Source organism: Xenopus laevis, chromosome 3L (genome assembly GCF_017654675.1).
Source record: "Xenopus laevis strain J_2021 chromosome 3L, Xenopus_laevis_v10.1, whole genome shotgun sequence".
NCBI classification, from domain to species: Eukaryota; Metazoa; Chordata; class Amphibia; order Anura; family Pipidae; genus Xenopus; species Xenopus laevis.
In genome coordinates this window covers 128,516,723-128,537,281 of record NC_054375.1, presented here as the reverse complement: position 1 = coordinate 128,537,281, position 20,559 = coordinate 128,516,723, and the positions used below count along the sequence as shown (strand labels likewise).

Sequence of the window (20,559 nt, the reverse complement as noted above, 5' to 3'; positions counted from 1 at the left end):
AAGCGCTCCAATTGCCACCCCGCCGGTGAATTTAGATTCTAGCCAGCAGAAAGACAGTTTGGGGGGAGGCTAGTCACCCGAAGAAGAGGCTATTTGTCCCCCGGCGACCAATCTCCCGGAATCTTCTCGTCTATCTCTGCCCTAAGCTAGACTTATACTATAAGATTTTCTTGTTTCACGAGGGCACAAAACTAGTGGATTTTTGCCCCAACACAGGGTGATCGGCTTTAATCTGATCGTTGATCCCAGAGCCAAATGATTGATTTGCATTGGCTGGAATAAAACCCTTGGAGAAAGGGCCGCATCAACTAGCTGACGGGAAAATCAAAGCTGCCCAATCGAAAGGCCCCATACAAGGGCAGATAAGCTGCTGAATCAGTCTAAAGGGCCCAAAACTGGGCAGTGGCACCAACTCTTTCTGTTTGTGTGGAGTTTTCCAATACTACCAGCAGGATTGAAGCACAACTACTACACCTCCTCTAGGAACAGCTGCAATAGATGAAATGGAAGGAGAAGTTGGCAGATCCAGAGAAGGTTGAGGCAGGTGCTGATCCGATGGGTACAGAACACAGGCAGTGGTTAGTGGCCAATATTAATCCAATGTAACAGGTAAACTGGACAAAATAAAAAAAGTGTCAAGAAGAAAGCTCACCCAGGCAGCCAGTGGCGTATCTACGGAGGCAGCAGACCCCACGCCTTGGTACAGGGGGTCTGCTACCTCAGCAGTATGTGCGTCTGGGTGGTCGCTGGTATGTGTGATTGAGGAAAGCAGGTTATCCATAATTATCTACTGCGGGGGGATTGAGGGTCACCTGTGGTTATGTGCAAAGGGGGCCCGGAAAAAAATCTTCGCTGAGGGGGCCCGGGCCCCCAAATACATGCCACTGCAGGTAGCCTTCATAATCTAAAAAACAAAAGGTCTTCAGCGTAGACAGCCTGACTGCAATCCAATATAATCTTAAAGCAGTCCTAATTGTTGCATCATGGTAATGTCACCCTGTTGCACCAACCTCAGAATCAGCCGTTCCAATACTAGAAGAGACACCCTTGCACCTCCTATCACGTGGGTAATGTTTGTGTGCTCCAGTAACCAATCAGACATTTACTTTCCACATCCTATTTGCTTTGCTGCTATGGGTTCCTGGACTAAGTAACTGGATGGTGAAATTTTGCCTATCTTACCCAATAAATACATTAGTTCTGTGATGTGATGGTAATTAATATATTGCTAATGACAGATGTAATACATAGACCTCTGCACAATAGAGTTTGCCCTAATCAGGACTCCAGAAGATATTGCTCCCCTAGCTCCTTTTCGTTGCTTGGCATGAGGGCATGGAAACCTGTGTAGAGAGGCTGGTGTGAGTCTTTGCACTCCATTCCAGGAGGACACTATGCTCATTCCTCTCCCCCTCCGTAATTGATCCTTTATATCCTGTAAACTGAAGCATTATATGAAAACAGAGCAGGATTCCTGCAACATTTTCGGCTTCTCTCTGTTAGCAGCAAATGTAAATATACGCTCCCAGCAAACGTGCTCTTTCCGTCCCATTACATTGTCAGCTGGTGATAATAAGTTATATCTGTGTAACGATCCTTGGAACCCTCGTGCCATAATGTGCAGTGAATATACTAATATGCTACATATGATTGGCTGAATGACAAGTCAATTGAGCCTGGCATGTCGGAATCAGATTTCTCAGCATATGTGAGCCCTGAGCTGGAAAAGTTATTGATGGGAATTACGATACAATTCCACTAGATGAGGCTGAATCCTTAATGTATTCTTTACCTTTGCAATTTCACCCTTATATTAGCTTTGGTATCTGATAAATGAAGCCATTTGCTCGTCATTATTTCGTATGTTTTATTTTTTTTTATTTGCCTTCCATTTCTGCCTATTTCCAGCCTGGCATCCGAAAAGGCTGTGTGGTTGTCAGGGCTACTAACCCTGGCAACCAAGATACAGGTTGCGTGTTTATTGCTTATGTTTGTTTTCAGGCCTGCTCCTGCTAATCTTCCATTCTAGCTGGACTAATTAAGTCCTAGCAACCTGACAGAAGCTGAAACCGCAAACCTGATTAAAAATCCTTAAACCTGATTTATAAAAGATACAGAAGTAAAGTGCAACAGTTTTTCAGCAAAGCTTTTTTTATTGCTCTTATTTATTATTTACCAGCTGTGCATTTGGTAGGTCTCTGCCAGATTTGTCTTTGTCTAGACACTCGCTCTGCAGTTCCGCACAACTGATTATATATTTCTTCTCATTTGTAAATTCTCTTTTGCTGCTGGTTACCCTTCAGGTGCCAGTGATATGATGCCTTTAGGGTAGAACTACACGGACGTTTTCGGCACGTTCCGACGCGCTGCAACAAAACGCCAGCGACAAATAACACGCGACGGAAATAAGGTAAGTGATAGAAATGTCGGATGAAGTCGCATCGTTGATCCGACGCGGCACGACTGCAGCGTCTGCATCCGACAGTCGTGTCGCAACGGATCAACAGCGACTTCATCCGACAATGCATTCACTTACCTTATTTCCGTTACATGCGATTTGTCGAAGGCGTTTTGTCCTAGCGCGTCAGATCGCACTGAAAACGTCCGTGTAGTTCTACCCTTAAAGGGGTGGTTCACCTTTAAGTTAAGTTTTAGTATGTTATAGAATGGCCAATTCTAAGCAGCTTTTCAACTGGTCTTCATTATTTATTTTTTATAGTTTTTGAATTATTTGCTTCTTCTTTTTACTCTTTTCAGCTTTTAAATGGGGGTCACTGACGACCCCCATCTAAAAAAACAAATGCTTTGTAAGGCTACAAATATATTGTTATTGCTATTTTTATTATTCAACTTTCTATTCAGGCCTCTCCTATTTCATACCCCATTCAAATCAGTGCATGGTTGCGAGGGTAATTTGGACCCTAGCAACCAGATTGCTGAAATTGCAAAGTCAAAAGTCAAAAAACACAAATAATAAAACAGAATATCTTTCTCTAGATCATACTAAAAGTTATCTCAAATGTGAAAAACCCCTTTAACATAGTTACAGGGTTGTCCCTTGTGAGTCCCTATATTTTATATATACCTGTTTATGTGTCATACAGATTACTTGTGCTACACAGAGAGTAGCTGCTACATAAAGTATAACTACCTAGAAGTATGTGATGTATTTCCACAAAGCATATGAACAGTAGTACATTTAGAGACAGCTAACCTAGGATTGTTATTCCATTAGTGTTGCCTTAAAGGAACAGTTACACCAAAACAAGTGAAAGTGTTTTAAAGTAATTAAAATATAATGTAGTGTTGCCCTGCACTGGTACAAGGGGTCTGTTTGCTTTAGAAATATTACTATAGTTTATATAAATAAACTGCTGCTGTGTAGCCATGCTGTGTAGACTAATCTCTCCTGCCGGCTAGAATGTAAATAGCCGGTGGGATGGCACTCGGAGCGCTCTGTTTTCCAAAGTCGCCCAAAGTTGCCTCACGAGGAAACTTTGGGCGACATCGGAAAGCAAAAGCGATCCCAGTGCCATCCCAACGGTGATTTACATTCTAGCCGGCGGGAAGGCAGTTTGGGGAGATTAGTTGCCCAAAGAAGAAGCGTTTTGTCGCTGGACGACTAAACTTCCGAAATAGCAGCGTGTGTCTCTGCCCTTAGCCCTATTTCAATCGCCTCCATTGCTATGCAGCAGCTTGTTATAACACACAATATTTGTGTTTCTGAAGCAAACAGATCAGTTTTACAAGTTAAGGGAAATAGTACATTTTATTTTAATTACCTGCACTTTAAAGCACATTCCTTTTTTTGGTGCAACTGTTCCTTTAAGACTCCCAAGATTGTCAGCTAACCAGGCAGAAGCTACACAAATGTAGAATTCTGTGTATAAGGGTAAGGGCACACCTGGCAGCTAATCGCCTCTTCTTTAGGGCGACTAATCTCCCCAAACTGCTTCCCCGTGTCTTCCGTCTGCTTCAATGAAAAAACGCCTGTGCCAATGCATTCGTGGCGCTTCGATTTCCGAAGTCGCCCGACGTTTACTCGTGAGGAAGCTTTGGGCGACTTTGGAAATCAAAGAGCCGTGAGTGCCTTGGCCCATGCGTTTTTTCATTAAAGCTGACGGAAGACACAGGAGAAGCCGTTCGGGGAGATTAGTTGCCCCCAAAGAAGAGGTGATCTCCCCGAGTCTCCAGGTGTGCCCTTGCCCTTAAGTGCATAAAAGGCTGCTGTAGTAATAAGCCCTCTCTACCAGGGGACAAGCAATAACCACTTTCTGCCACTGTAGCAACTTTCTATGCTGCTAACCTGCTGAAGCTTCACACTCATCCCCTTTGTTTTTATGGAGCCAGTCCTAGTTATGTGCAATTTATCAGGAAGAGTTTTAGGATTCATCTATGCTATATTATATACAGCTTTATATTTTGAGCCTGCAAATTAGCCTGCTCTGTATGCCTGCACTGATGGATGGCACTGTATTTATAATGCCACGTAAGGGGTAATGTAAAAAATGTTTGCATTTGGTTTAGTAGAACATAACAACCAATCCGGAGTTAGCATTTACTGGCCACCTATTTGAAAGCAAACAATTGCTGTGAGTTGCTTAACTTTGCGGCCTACTTTACATAAATCCCCAAGGGGGGCCTATCCGACTCCGTGCCCACGTATTGCCTCGTGCAAACACTCTGTCAAAAACCAAAAGACTGATGGCGTCCTACTACCGTGCCCAGCGGAAGAAAGTAGCTCTGCTGGAGCAAACAGTTTTGTAAATCTCGCTTTGTAAACTTAGGGCGTCTCATCGCTCAAAGCGAGACATGATTTTCTCTTTAAATGTATTTCACTGAAGTTGTTGATTTTCTGAAACTTTTTGTAATGTGACTTATCCATTTGTATTAGTCCTGCGGCTCTGAACTTCCAGGCTCGGGGATGTTGGTCGGTACAGAGGAGGCAGTGTAGGGAATCCTGCTGGGGAACTGATTGATTTGCCTTCAAATCTGCATGCGTTTGGAAACTCATTAACCGATGTACTGCCATTGTGTTTTGTAGGAGGATGAAGGAGTGAAGAACACACTGTGCGGGTACCAGACCCTGGATAAAGAGGTATTATTTGTGCTCGTTTACACAGTCAGCCTTGTATAATATTTCGTAATATTCAGTATAATATTCAATTATTAAAGGGGTTGTTCACCTTTTAATTAACTTGGTATGGTATGATTTAGACTTAGATATTCTTTGGTATGATGTAGACTTTGATATTCTAACACAATTTGCAATTGATCTTCATTTTCATGGTTTCCTTATTTAGCTCTTTGTTCAACAACTCTCCAGTTTGGTATTTCAGCAGCTGGTTGCTAGGGACTTATTTAGCCTAGCAACTAGGCAGGCATATTTTTTTTGGCTGGAGTAAGTGACCCCCATTTGAAAGCTGGAAAAAAATCAGAAGAGGAAGGCCAATATTAAAAAAAAAAACTATATTAAAAAAAGTAAGTTGCTTGGAATTGCTGGCGGGATGGCACTCAGAGCGCTTCGTTTTCCGAAGTCGCCCGAAGTTTCCTCAGGAGGCAACTTCGGGCGACATCAGAAAACAAATCGCTACAAGTGCCATCCCGCCGGCGATTCAGATTCTAGCCGGCGGGGAGTCAGTTTGAGGAGATTAGTCGCTTGAAGAAGAGGCGATTTGTCGCCGGGTGACTAATTTTCTCAAATCTTCCTGCCTGTCTCTGCCCTTAAACTAATATAACAAATTTGAAACAACAGCTCCACCTGCTGTTCATATTATCCAACTGATTACAGTCAGCTGAAAATTAATTTAAAGTTGTGATGTTGCTTTGCTAAGAACTGGCCAGAGAATATCAGCTGACTCTTCTCTGCTTACTAACTTTACCTGCAACTTATACTTGCTGCTTTCAAGGTTAAAACTCCCAAACATGGTTGCCCTTTTATTGGCCACCACTGGGATCACCTGACTATAGCTAGAAAGATTGGGCGCTACATATGTATAACTATAACAAACAAGGGAAAGTTGTATAATGAAGCAGTATAATTCTTAATGAATCAGATGAAAGTTGAGTGCTCACAACCTCATTGCACCCCACTTTTTTTAAGTTTAAAAAAAAATAGTGGCAAGCACAACTTTCCCTTTCTTGCTTTAGTATATTTGTTTTTCGTTTTTAAATTTTAGATGTGCTTTTTCATAAAGTATGGTCAGTTTACCCTTTAATTCGAAGGCAGGAGTTGAGCACCTTAGCTTACCAGTAAATTGATTCAAAATGTAATCTACAAAGCTCGTGGAATAATTAGTAGTCATACCTTCGATGTTGACCGTGGCTCATTAGACGTATTTTCCCTGGAAATGAAAATGCATTACTCACATCAACCGGGCACATCCTTTTTAACTGTTAAAATATACGAAGGCTCATTTGCTAAATGAATGCTAAGTACAGAAACCAAGAGATATTCACCATGTTTTGTTTTTTTTACCATAATACAGCATTCTCACATAGAATTCCAGTTTATTTTGCCCATATTGTCAATTAGGCACTATTAGTAGCACCTATGTACGCAACTTTCAAGGGAGCTCAAGGCAGGCAGTGATTTTGGGTCTCCGTGCACCATATGTATCAAAGCAGCCACAAGCGCCTTAATAAATGAGATTAACTTGTGCCCCACGTTGTTCCTACAAATTGTAAATGAGTTCTATACTTATTTTAGCTCCCATACTGCCATCTACAGAAATGGCAACCGGCTCTTAATTACTATGGGACTGTTTTGTTTGATGAACGCAGGAAGCGACTTGTCTTTCCTCCAATCAGTGGGAGCATGAGCACTGGGTCATTATTATTCCAAGTGAATTGTAGTCCCTGAGCAAGTGCCAGAGAGCTAGCATTCAATCACGCTATGTGTTATGCAAGTCTCGCCACCAGGGAGAGACTATGATGGGAGAATGCATTATGGTAATTTCTGCCACTTGCATTATTCTGATTAAATCAATTTCAATCTCAATATAGATATAACCGACCCAAAATGCTGTATGACTTCACAATTGCACAGAATCAATTTCATATGTGACCATCTATCCGCACAAAGGGAAGACAGGGGGGCCCAAGGGAAATGAACACCATATCAAACCAAATCTGCATTAATAGAAAAGGAGAGTTTATTTGGCTAAATGAAAATAAAATACCCCTATTATATATCCCCCCTTGGAGGAGCATGCAGGCCCCCCCACCCGCCTTTAAATATGAGAAACGAGTGCAATGCAAAACCAATATACATGAGCTGAATAAGAAATATATACAGTGTACATTGTAATAAATACCCAGGGACAGAGGCACAAAGTCATCAAGCTTACGGTAGTTTCTTGATGGACAGCTGTCTCCTTTTCTTCAACCACGATTAACTATGTAACACTATGGTCAGAGGTCTTGTATGAGCTTTTTGCAGTTGGTCTGTTTTATTTGTTCTGCCATTTGCATTTTAAACTGTTTAATGTGCTTGCTTGGGATGACGTGATAAAGGCCTTATTGGAAACACAAGCAGTAAAACCAGAGTGTCCTCTCAGGGGTCCACTCAGATAAGATCAAGTTTAACAGTAGTTGCCTTTTAATTGTGGGTTTGGGGATTATTCAGGTTGAGAGAAATGCTTTCTCTTCATACTGTATATTCATCTAACCCAGTGTGGCCTCCTCCATTCTTCCAGCTGAGCTCTCTTATTTTCTTTCCACAGAGACTGGAAGTCCACAGTATTATCCACGTGAGAGGCTGCATCCATGCTGTGGGCCTGTGGCTCAGTGATAACTATGGCGTGACGATTGGATTAGTAATAGCTTTCCTTGCACCTCAGGTAATGATATACCTTGATCTTGGTCTGGGCCACCCAACACTCAAGTAGGATTGGGTCGAACCCACCAGTAGCAAAAACAGCATTAAAAAGCCTGCAATCCGTCTCCTATTCATTGATCCATCCTGCTCTCCCTTCATCAGTAAATAATTGGCCGGCATGTATTTAATCTTTTTTTTTTGTTACCTTAATTCAACCCTGGTAGTGTGCAGCATTGTCCAGACTGAGGCCTTCTACCTGTTTTCAGCTCTAGTTGCCAGCTGTATGGCGTTCCTTGGACTTGTGGTAGAACTAATGTCAGTACTGATTCCCAGTTCTACGGATGTCTATGCTGGTCAGGAGATGCACCATTGGACAGAATGACCTCTTCTTATGTTAGGGAGCCTCTAGACTACTATGTGTAGATATCAAAAGAGAGTTTGCTTGCTCCATAACCCATTTCAGCTGTCCATGTACATGGCATTCAGTGTCAGACTGGGACACCAGGGGCCCACCCAAAAATCTTAAATCAGGGGCCCACTCTCAGTACTATTATAATTACTCATCACGCAACCTCTATTCTTCTAGTCTTTTTTCTTTACATACTATAATCGATTATTCAATCTATTTAGTCTATTTGTCCTCATAGAAATAGGGAATGGCCATGAAATATGCCAAATGTTTTGAAGCAGGAGGGCCCACTGACACTCATTGCAAGACATACTTTCATGTTTTTATTTTTTTGAATTAAAACTAGCTTGCCAAGATATAGATGGGAATTCCATGCCTGGGAGTGTTAGTACTAATTAAGAGCAAGAACCATAGTTCAGAAGGCCTATAGTGAGTGTGTATTCATGTGCCAATGGCTCAATTCATGTGATACAAAAATGGTGGTATGGTAGAAAGCCTGTTATGATTTGGCACAGAAGTCCCTGGTGCCCCATTACTATATGACCCATGTGGCATACGTATTCCCTCGGTGCCTCATGAAATAAGAAAACCTTTAAGGCAGTAGTACATAGGTGCCCACCTCCTGTATCCCCTCCAATCGACGTTTTCAGTAAGGAGCTATTTCTGAGCAGCCCTCTACATTGCACCTGTTGCAGCTCTCTACAAGGAACCTCTGAGACGTGTGTGTGCTCGCATCTGTAACAAATGAGTATGCATATGGACCCAGGGCACCGAGAGTGATCTTCAGCTTCCCTGCCACTCGTTATGCCAACTTATGAATGGAAATTGATTTAATGCATGTTAATTTGTTCAATTACACTTAATGCTGGGGCGTCTGAACTCCTGCTGTTTTGAAGCCTGTTGATGTAATTTGCCTACTTAGAGCTGCCAAGCCAAAAGCTGAGCAGGATCAAGAGAGAGCTAAGCAGGTGCTGGCATTCAGTTCACCACTCAATACAGACAGGCCATAAGGCTAAGGTTAATCCATTAAATGAATAAACAACGGTGTGTGACTCTGCTCTTGGAACAAAGTATCATCAGGTCAAAAAGTCTGTAGGAAAAAGTTATATGTTTGTCTCATCCCAGGGAACCCCCAGTCGAAGGGTTACCAATTGTTTAGGAAATATAGAAAGAATTAAATATACTACTATTAGTGAAGCAGTAGCCAAATTATTTATAAAATTAAAAAGTTTTTATTAGGACATGCATTTGCCTTAATCTATTAACACTGCAACAGCCCTGCTCCCACCTCAGGCTGATTAAGGAGCTTAAAGGGGAACTGTCGCAAAAATGAAAATGTAATATGCTTCCTCATGCTGAAATAAATAAAATCAATTAAATATTCTGCCTATAATACATCTTCTAGGCAAAAGGAGCCCCCCTATAAGATATATTGGCTCTAACTGTCAATGAATATCTGACACCCAACAGAATGAAGAGAAACAGATGCTAAGAGAGGAATAGTGAAGATAAACTTGTTTATTTCAGAAACCGTACAGAATTTTTAATTGATTGTATTTAGAAAGTTTCTTGTTGCAGTATGCTGAGGCTTATATTACATTTTCATTTGCACGATAGTTCTCCTTTTGCCTAGAAGATGTATTAGAGCTCACTCTATTAAAACCACCAGAAATCATGTCTCTCTACATGCACGATTTGTGCAAAAGGCAGTTATTTCTTTAGATTGTGTTTGTACTGGAATCAGTTATTTGAGTGAGCTCTAATACATCTGCTAGGAAAGGGAGCCCTCCTATAAGATATATTGGATCGAACTGTCAATGAATATCTGACACCCAACTGTTGCATGAAGACAGAATGAAGAGAAACAGATGTTGAGAGAGGGATAGTGAAGATAAACTTGATTATTTCAGAAATTATGCAGAATATTTAATTGATTGTATTTAGAAAGTTTCTTGTTTAAGTATGTGGAAGCTTATATTACATTTTCATTTTTTCAATAGTTCCCCTTTAATAATCAGATAATATATGCCCGGTCTATTCAACTTTATCCAGCCATCCTTCAACAAAAATGAATTGTTTGCTAGGAAGAAAATAATTGGCCAATGATACCGTGTCCATGCTTATATAGCTGTTAGACCTCTGTTGTAAGGTGTGCTGATTCTACATGATTTAATCCTCCCATTCCTGGGCAGTAATTCCATAATTTAATCGTCAGCCAGTCAGATTTGTGTGATACTTGTGTAATTTCTCACAGTCAGCTGCAATTTAAGCCAAATGTTGTCCGTGTAGTGGTTCCCCGGATACTCCATCCTAGGCATCCAAATATTGTATGAATAAATCAAAGAGGTTGGGAATCATACACTTAGGCAGAGATTGTCTGCTATTATGCTTTTATGTGTGGACAAAAATAAAAGCATAATAGCAGACAATCTCTGTGTATGGTTCCCAACCTCTATGATTTATTCATACAAGATTTGTGTGATAGTAAGATCTACAGTCTGGGAGCTCTATAATCTAAAGACATATAAGGAAGTTGTGCCGTGAACCAATTAGCCCTACTTTTCTCCTATAGGAACATATTTATCAACCCCCTTCCCAACAGTCCATTCAAGGCTTTATACATCCACTGCTCCTATCAATCAAAGCATTTTTTATATTCTTATTCTCTTATTAGCGAGACTGGGAATCATCATGTTACCATCAGCATTTTGCTTAGTTGATGACCTACCTCCATCTATAGCCTATATATATGAAATATCCATCTACAGTATATGTCCTTCTTCAGTCCCTGCAGCTGTTCATAACCGATCCATTCATGGAACCATGAGTCATCTAGTAGTCATCTAATATTGATCATCCATAGGTTCAATGCTACTCACTGCCTATTATCCACTCCCTGCCCGTATTTCTTTCAGCCATGCGTCAATCTTCTGTTCATCTCTAAGCCATGGGCTGCAAACCCTACTTTATATTTAGCAGCCACAGATCAATCCATCAGATCCAACTAAATCCCTCATCCTTCTCTTCTATACACTTAATAATTATTGCATGGCATGTGCTCCTCTCTAACCTTTTTCTTTTACTCTCTCTTTTCACTTAGGGCCTGGGCATTGGCTTGTCCTATCTCTTTTGGCAGAAACTAAAGGAGATTCTCTCCCGTTATGATGATGTGGATTTCAGATGCCTGAAGCATTATTCATTCAATGACCTAGACCTAAGTGGTGCTGGGTGGTGCCTGTGCTTACCTCGTGAGGACGGATACCTCCCTGTTGACCAGGGCAGTGATAACGCTGGATTTGAACTGTGATCATGAGAAAGTAGCTGCAGATTGTGTCTGCTAAAGTCAACGTTGCTGGGGGAACTTGGGAAATATTAGATTTCACTAAGTAAAATATAGCTGCGCAGAACATTTCAAGGAGGTGAAGAAGAAGAAGAAGTGCGTAAGACAAAAGTTTCTCATGCTGGAATTCAAACCTCAGGTAGCAATGTGCCTCTAGTAGCAAAATAATACACCTCATACAGTTACTAAATAGCCTTCACAACACCGATGTGTATAACATGGATAAACCATGGATATGTAGCCTTATCCAACAGAAAACAAAACCAAGAGTATTTCACTGAATCCTTTCCAACTCACATATTGAAGGTTTACAATGCTTCAGTGGCTTTCTGATACCCTTGGTGGCATTTCTCTATTGAAGCAGAAATGTTTTGGTGTCACTATATCCTTCTATCCAGGGAAGGAAGACGCTTGAGGTTGATATTTGTGGTTAAATGTCATGAACCACAATACAAGCCCAATAAACATCTCACCTTCCATAGTAGTAACTGTCTGATGAGCACCCACTGACTTCATTCTATGTGAATGTATTCCTTTATGTGTTGGTACAATCCTAATTTTGACGTGTTCCTATGAGCACATACTGTAGTGCCTATGTGAGTATTTCCACTGCTCCCCCACAGACAAGTACTCTATACTTCTGTGCTTTATATTTAGTGAGTACTATATTGCATGAACTTAGGAAACTGACCGAAGGTTTTTTATTTTTAAAATGATTTTAAATTTAAATTGTAGAGAGGGATTTTAAAAGAAATGATGTTTTTGCTGTGCCACTTGGGGGGGGGGGAGCCTATCACTGCCCTTAGGACTAGTTCCATATATTAAGTGTAGCACTTAGGAGGAATTAGCAGTAATGTTTGCAATTTTAAATGTTGTGCTCTTATATGTTTTCTTTGGCCAGTGGAATGGAGATGACAGTGTAGATGAGGCTGAACTATAAACTCTGGCGCATGTCAGGGGGAGGCATATTTTAATGGTGTGTTGATTGATGGGATAAAAACATTGAAACAGAGTTTTTATTTTTTATGAAATGTATTTTACCCAATTAAATTCTCTATGTAGCATTTGCAGTTGTTTTATGCATGTTTGTACACATAAGATAGGCAGGCTATAGAAGTCAGCTCTGACTAATAGCTATATTGGCCTGTTGTGGGTGCAAACAGTCATGCCCTTCCTTGGAGACTAAGCTGTTCTGCTGAAGACAGGCTGCAATGTGTTGAAGCGACTCACACAGCCTGCTTACCTGGAGCGATTCAGGTGCCTCCTTATTTAATACTGTGCATCCATGTGAAGGAAGCAACTGATCTATAATTAACATACACACAAATACAAAGGAATATATCTGGTCCCTGTTTCAGGATGTTCCCACTGGCTGTCACCATATCTAGCTGAACTACCTAATACTTCTTACTAGAGACCCTCACTCTACCTGATCTTGTCCAGCCGATGTCCAGGAGAAGAAGAACCCCACCCGGGTTGTGTCCTCCCTTTTTACACCCTGTGCAATCTATCCCCCCTCTAGTGGCTGGGGTGTAAACTACAACTAAAAAGTGGCCATTCTAACACATTACAATTATTCCCATTACTTTTGTTTTAACCACAGATTTATAACATTAACAAATTTACTTCACATCACTCTCAAACATTCAATGACAGTAACATTCACGCCAATTACTCAGTGTCCGCCCCTTACATATTTCCTATTTTGCTCTGTGTTTGTCCCCTGCGAGGAGAATGTGAAAAGAGCAGCCTTGACCCTGTTCTAGTCATAAACTCACTAAAGACTGAGTTCATGGGCAAGTTCAGGGTCCCTTTGTGGAACCTGTTGCTTTTATCATAAGCCCTGATCAGGCAGCTAATAGGTGGCTTAAGGTGGTTATACATGGGCAGATTAAATCTGCTGATATCGGTCCTTTAGACTAATGCTTCAGCTTATCTATCCATGTATGGGGCATTCCTGCGGGTCTCCCAGATCGATATCAGACCAAAAATTGGCCTGATACCGATTGGGCAGGTTTGATTTTTCTTGGCGATCGAGGAATGCAAGGGCTAGTTGATGTGGTCATCACCCCGTTGCCACTCATTTCCTTAGTTGTCATCCAATCGTTTGGCCCTAGGGATTAACCTGATATTGCCTTGCCATTGTTGGGCATATTGGATTAAGATCTTATTGTGTATGGCCACCTTTACTTGCAAATTAAGATCTTATTGTGTATGGCCACCTTTACTTGCAAGTTGTGACATTACCACTTACACGGCGGCTTGTGCCTAGAGACTGCATTACTATTGGACAGAAGGGAACTAGGACTGGGCTGCAACAGTACCAGAGGGTCTCCTGGCGGGCCCCAGTCTGGAAAAACTCCCAGCAGCCCTTTCTTATTTCCCCCTGTGCATGTTTGAGAAAACAGCATATGTGTGAATAAATGTTTGTGTGGTATTTAAGTTCTAAAATGTAGCAATTCTGTCATTTTTTTCCTTGTTTTTTGGGGCAATTGCACTATATAGTGGTAAGGAGTAGATGCAAATAATTAGTGTACCTAGACAAAACTGGGTGGGGTTTGTTTGTCTGTAAGGTCAATATTGCCTTTATTCATGCTGAAAACTTGAGCTTGGTGTGGAGGTTAAGGGTTTTTAACCTCTTCACTACCAAAGGGCCAAACTTCCTCTCACAATTCAAGGGATGATTTATATTTTGTCTGAGCCTTTTTTTATCTTTATAATAAATTAGAATAGAATCATTTATGTGTTGAACGACAGGAATTACACAAAGTCATTTTATGGAGGTATTTTTACCAGTACCATGTTTTACAATAAAAATCAATGAGAGAACTTTGCAAAGCAATGTGTTTGTTTTCAGTCGGAGTTGGTGCCGAAGTGAGTGAAGTGAGTGTGCAGTGATCATGAGAGAATGTGAAATATAGAAGAAAGCCAATGAGTGAGAAAGCCTGAAGGCAGGAGAAAGTCAGTGAGCAATAGTGTGTGCAGGTGGAAATATAGAAGGGAACTGGTGAGTGAAAGAGTTTGCAGGCAGAATCCATAGGGGAATGGGTGTGAGATGCAGTCAGAATGCAGAATGGAGGCAGTTACGGAGAGGGAGTACAAGCCAATTAAAGGAGGTTGTTGAGAGAAAAGTTTATTAGGTACAGTAGACAGAGAGTGAGAGAAAAATACAGGTATTGGACCTGTTATCCACAATATTCGGGACCTGGGGTTTTCCGAATAACAGATCTTCCCATAATTTGGATCTTCATACCTTAAGTCTACTAGAAAATCATGTAAACATGAAATAAACCCAATAGGCTGGTTTTGCTTCCAATAAGGATAAATTATATCTTAGTTGGGATCAAGTACAAGATACTGTTTTATTATTACAGAGAAAGGGGGAATTATTTTGAAAAAATGTGATTATTTGGATAAAATTAAGTCAAAGAGAGACGGCCTTCCCGTAATTCTGAGCTTTCTGGATAACAGGTTTCCGGATAACAGATCCCATACCTGTAAAGAAGTTCGTAAGTGAGATCTTAAAGGGATACTGTCATGGGAAAATTTTTTTTTAAAAATGAAGCAGAATTCTGCACTGAAATCAATTTCTCAAAAGAGCAAACAGATTAGCAATAGACATATTGTCAATTTCCCAGCTGCCCCAGTCATGTGACTTGTGCTCTGGTAAATTTCAATCACTCTTTACTGCTGTACTGCAAGTTGGAGTGATATCACCCCCTCCCTTCCCCCCCCAGCACCCTAACAACAGAACAATGGGAAGGTAACCAGATAGCAGCTCCCTAACACAAGATAACAGCTGCCTGGTAGATCTAAGAACAACACTCAATAGTAAAAACCTATGTCTCACTGAGACACATTCAGTTACATTGAGAAGGAAAAACAGCAGCCTGCCAGAAAGCATTTCTCTCCTAAAGTGCAGGCACAAGTCACATGACTGGGGCAGCTGGGAAATTGACAATATGTCTAGCCCCATGTCAGATTTCAAAATTGAATATAAAAAATCTGTTTGCTCTTTTGAGAAATGGATTTCAGTGCAGAATTCTGCTGGAGTAGCACTATTAACTGATGTGTTTTGAAAAAAAACATATTTTCCGATGACAGGATCCCTTTAAGCAAGGTTAATATAGAAGGAAGTAACTAATGTATAGTTTAAAGTCCGTGATTGGGAGATTTTGCACTGAATTCATGTGGGCACTACGTTAAGTCCTATTATCACTATCTGGGGTGGGGTCAAAGTTTTTGATTACCCAACACAATGGGCATGCCTTGCTGTATACAAGCTGGAACTGGGGGCAGAGGTCTCTTCCATGAGTGAACAACCCCAAACTGTCATGATATGGTAATATTTTGTTGCAGAGTTCAATAATTAATTATGTCAGTGAGCACTATCATAAGTAATGTCCCCAAGAAGAAAGGGTAGTGGTGTTATACTCAGTTCCCCCCCCTAATAAATGAGCCCCCATCTTTCAGTTCAAAGAATGGCAAGCACCTGTCATCCACTCGTAGAATAAAACGTTTATTTCAGCAAGTTAAAAACATCACAAACCTGACGCATTTCGTATCGAATATACAAAGTCATGCCTATTGTGCACTGGATTGTGACGTTTTTAACTTACTGAAATAAACTTGAACGTTTTATTTTTTTTACGGGTTTGGGGCGATGCACCCGGGCCATTCATCCACTTTGGTGATTGTGGTTTTCCCATTACTTTCATGCATGGTTATAGTGTGTGTGAGTCCAGAAGTGTGGGACCTGGGGTTTATACACCCATGTCATCGTGGAAAAAGGGGTGAGCATTTTTGCTACTCTTAGGAGGCTTTTTCGCTGTTTAATAATCATTAAAATCCAATTCCAATAGCAGTGGATATAAGCCCCTTATAAATAGGATTTGAACTGATTTACACTGTTCTGATTTGCCCATCTTTCAGCTCTATGACTGTCATCAGATTGGCCTGATTCTTTCCAATACACAAACTGCTAAATCTATAGAATGAATTGCCCTCCATTAGGACAGCGGCTGCATTCCATTGAAAAGCCTAATGTCAGGAGAGAGGAGGGTTCACCCCACACATCTTTGCCCCGACACACACAGATTAGTTATTAGGCAGGAGATGAGGCCTTCACACCTGTCAAAGGGTGGTAATCACCGAGTGCTTTTGTTTCCCAAACAAACGGAGAATTTGAGCCTTTGAGAGAGAGGAAATGAAAGGCACGTGGAGATCAACGGGGAGAAAACATATTAAAATTGTAATTTATTTCATCTTTCCTATAACCTCTTTCTGCTTCACTTGATCAAATTGGAAGATCATAGATCTGCGCATCTGAAGTTTAACTCCTTGCAGCCTCCCAGTGCAAAGCCCTGAGCATTGGCCGTTCTGGTATTTTCCCTCAGTCCAGACTCCTGGCCAACACATTCATTCATCAGTTGAACCGTCACAGCTGTCTTTTTTATAGGGGAGAGATCGCTAAGATGAAGAAAGGATATGGGCCTTTATTTTGGGTATTGGCCTTGGAGATCTGCCCAGTATAAAAGTCTCAGTGGGACAAACACACTGGTACGGGCACCTCCTCCAGAATATGCTGCACAAAGCTTCTGTACCATCTCAGACTGGAGTCTTTGGTGATTCCATAGCATGAACCTGCTGGGCCAATGCTTCTGCTACAAACAATGAAGAGTTGGTGGAATACCGACGGTGCCTTGGTTCATGTAAAATGGACAGCTGGCTGATTAGTCATTCATGTGAGGAACATTGCTAGCAGGAGTCATGAATCATCCTCATTTCATTTCGTTTCATCCTCATCTTTCATTTTTATGGGCTGCATATTAACTCCAGACTGATCAGTATTGGCAGGTCAGCTCTATTTCCTACTTTAACTCTTTCTAGGACCCACTGGCACTATACATTTAGATTAGCCGGGTTTCCTCTATATTGTAAGTAACAGCAGCCATTTGGCTTTACAACTCTTTCTAAACTAAAGGTACTAGAGATGCACCAAATCCAGGGTTCGGGATTCAGCCAGGATTTGGCCTTTTTCAGCAGGATTCGGATTCAGACGAATCCTTCTGCCCGGCCAAACCGAATCCGTATCCTAATTTGCAAATGCAAATTTAGGGGGGGAGGGAAATCACGTCACTTTTTGTCACAAAACAAGAAAGTAAAAAATGTTTTCCCCTTCCCACCCCTAATTTGCGATTCGGTTCGGTATTCGGCCGAATCCTTTGCAAAGGATTCGGGGGTTCGGCCGAATCCAAAATAGTGGATTCGGTGCATCCCTAAAAGGTACTAAGTGACTAATGCTAGCAACGATTCCCCCAGCGTTACTACCCGCAGGGACTTCGCCGATTTACGAACGGGCGCAGGCGTCACTTTGTTAGTGAAAGAGACAGACGCTAGATGTGATTCGCCTTCTATCGCCAGGCGACTTTTCGCTCTGGCAAATGGATATTCACTAAAATGCGGATTTTACTGAGCGTTACCTCTTTTGCCAGACTTGCCTTCGCCAGCTCCGACCAGATGAAGTGCAATGGAGTGCATAGATCTTTCTCAATCCTTAGTGATTTACATCATGTTTTGTGAGTGGAAAAACTTCCAAAAACGCTGGTCGTATTTTCCTTTTTTCAGGGTGATAGGCTGCAAAAGTCCGAAGAAAATATTTTGTGTAACTGGTTTCCGGTAAATTTACCCCATTGTATCCTACAAACAACACAGGGGTGTATTTATCAAAGAGTGAAGTTAGAGATCACCACAGTGAAATCACGCCACTCTCCATTCACTTCTATGGGATTTTGAAAGGCGTATTTGTCAAAGGATGAACTTTCACTTTCACCCATTGATAAATACTCTTTTAAAAATCCCATAGAAGTGAATGGAGAGTGGCGGAATTTCACTATAGAGAACTCTATGGGGTATATTCAAAGAGTGAAGTTAGAGAGATCACACTGCACCTAGTTATTGCTCCAGTGCCCCAAGGGGCCAACTCCACTGTTTAGGAATCACTGATAACTTGGGTGTTATCTGAAACAAAAGTAGGCAGTGGACTCCAAGATGATGACACTGAGGGGCATATTTATCAAGGGTCGAATTTCGAATTAAAAAAACTTCGAAATTCTTATTCAAAAAGACCAACCGAAACTAAGTCGAAGGGTTTTTCGAATAGGTCCGTATTCGACCGAATTCGAATCGTGCGAATCGAAGGAATAGCGCATTCACTCAGGTTTTAGATGGCGAATGGTTGAAGTCGAATTTTTAAAGAGACAGTACATAATAAATTTCGATATTCGAATTTTCAAATTTGAATCAAATTTGGACTATTCCCTAGTCGAAGTAACCAAAAAAATAGCTAGAAATTCGAATTTTTTTCATTGAAAAATTCACCTCGACCTTTGATAAATCTGCCCTGATTGTTCCATTAAACAGATGGCACATAGTCACTCTCTGCTCTTAAAACAGAAAATTAATTTATAACTGCAAAAATGCTCAGAGGAGCACTCTAAGTTTACATTTGTTTTCTGCTTGAGTTTAGATCCCCCTTTAAGTAGGAAAGCCAGGGATTCATCCATTTTCTAGCAAACGTATTTGATTCCTCCCTGCCATGGATCAGTTTGTGTTCTATGGGGCATTAGCTGCATGTTCTATCAGTGGTGTAACTTAATGTTACCGGGCCCCAAAGTAAAATAATTTTAGGGCTCCTAAAATATCCAGAGGTCGTCCTGTTTTACCAACGTATATTAAATTTACTCCTTAATTAGGGCCTCATGGGGCCCCCATACCATTTGGGCCCCTCTGCAGCCGCAGGGTCTGCTTTATATACCCATGCTGCTCTCAATGTGTAAGAATAATGTAGACAGGCTATGGAGGCCACAGAACAATTAGGGCATTAGTTCCTCAGAACAGTTCTGTCATGTAGCCTGTCGATATTTGCATAACTACCCATTTGCCAGGCCTATTCCTTTTCCGTGAATGAGCTTGAGGCTAGAAACACGAGTAGGTGCTCCCATCTTGTGGCCTTTTGCAGCAACGCACTTTTGGGAAGCACAGACTAACAGATTACGACAAAGTGACTGGAGCTGCGTGGGGCTAAGCGTTCCACTGCTGCAGATGTGGGAAACCTTTGAATTGGAGGAACTTATTGCCCCGTGCTGTTGTGAAGTGCAGAGCATTATATATTATCACCTGGAGAGCCACTGCTTTCCACGCTCTTAAGCTCCCCATAGACACGGCGATTCTTCTTGCCGAACGACCGATTTTAGGGAAGCCGGACCAATCCTTCGAAATTATCGTGCAGTTAGTGGGATTTGAACGTACATCTTACGATTTTTCGGCCGACATCTGTCAGGAAATTGATCGGCCAGGTCAAAAAAATCTTTATCAGTCCCAGTGCAAATCTGTCTATGTTTGCAGGGCCAAGCAGGCAGCTCCCCTTTGTTTTCCTGGCAAATTGGTATTTTTAGTTGATGGACAATTCGTACGATCGTTCTGAGAAGAACGTGGTCTCACGATCAGGAGCTGATCTTTTAAAAATCTCAACATTTATGGCCAGCTTAAGACAGACGCTCTTAAAGTGGTGCACCAGTTGGGTTCAATGTGCCATTTACCAGCTCAAGGGCATCGCCCATTTAAGACAGACTGTGACACTTACCTGTGCACCCATCTTTAGATTGGGAGGGAGTCAAGCAGCTCTGCGCTGAGAGATGGGGTGCTGGGCATAATAAGGGGTTCCTGGTGCTAATCAATAAGTGAGGACTAATATACACAAGTTACTTCTGTGTGATGCATCTGCCACCGCAGCACAATCTCCCATGGGTCATAGCTCTGTGCCCTCCCTTCATGCTTATGATTAATTGTGTCAGAGACTTTGCTTCCCCCATTCACCCACCCCTGAATGCACTGCTACCCAGAGGCATGATGGGATACATTCTGAAAGTCAATGCCCCCAAACCAAATTGTAATGTGGGCAGGGATAGACCTTTGGCATCAACGTCCAAT

General features: G+C 41.5%; 1 protein-coding gene across 1 annotated transcript in view; it reads left to right on the top strand.

Moving 5' to 3' along the window:
• LOC108711531 (tetraspanin-15) overlaps nt 1-14,407 on the top strand; it is a 99,565-nt gene extending 85,158 nt beyond the window's left edge. The window contains exons 6-8 of the mRNA XM_018253385.2: nt 5,045-5,098; nt 7,725-7,841; nt 11,329-14,407. Of these exons, the coding sequence (XP_018108874.1) occupies nt 5,045-5,098; nt 7,725-7,841; nt 11,329-11,535 (378 nt within the window). The 3' untranslated portion in view covers nt 11,536-14,407. The remainder of the gene's footprint in view (nt 1-5,044; nt 5,099-7,724; nt 7,842-11,328) is intronic.
• Nucleotides 14,408-20,559: the final 6,152 nt, after the last annotated feature.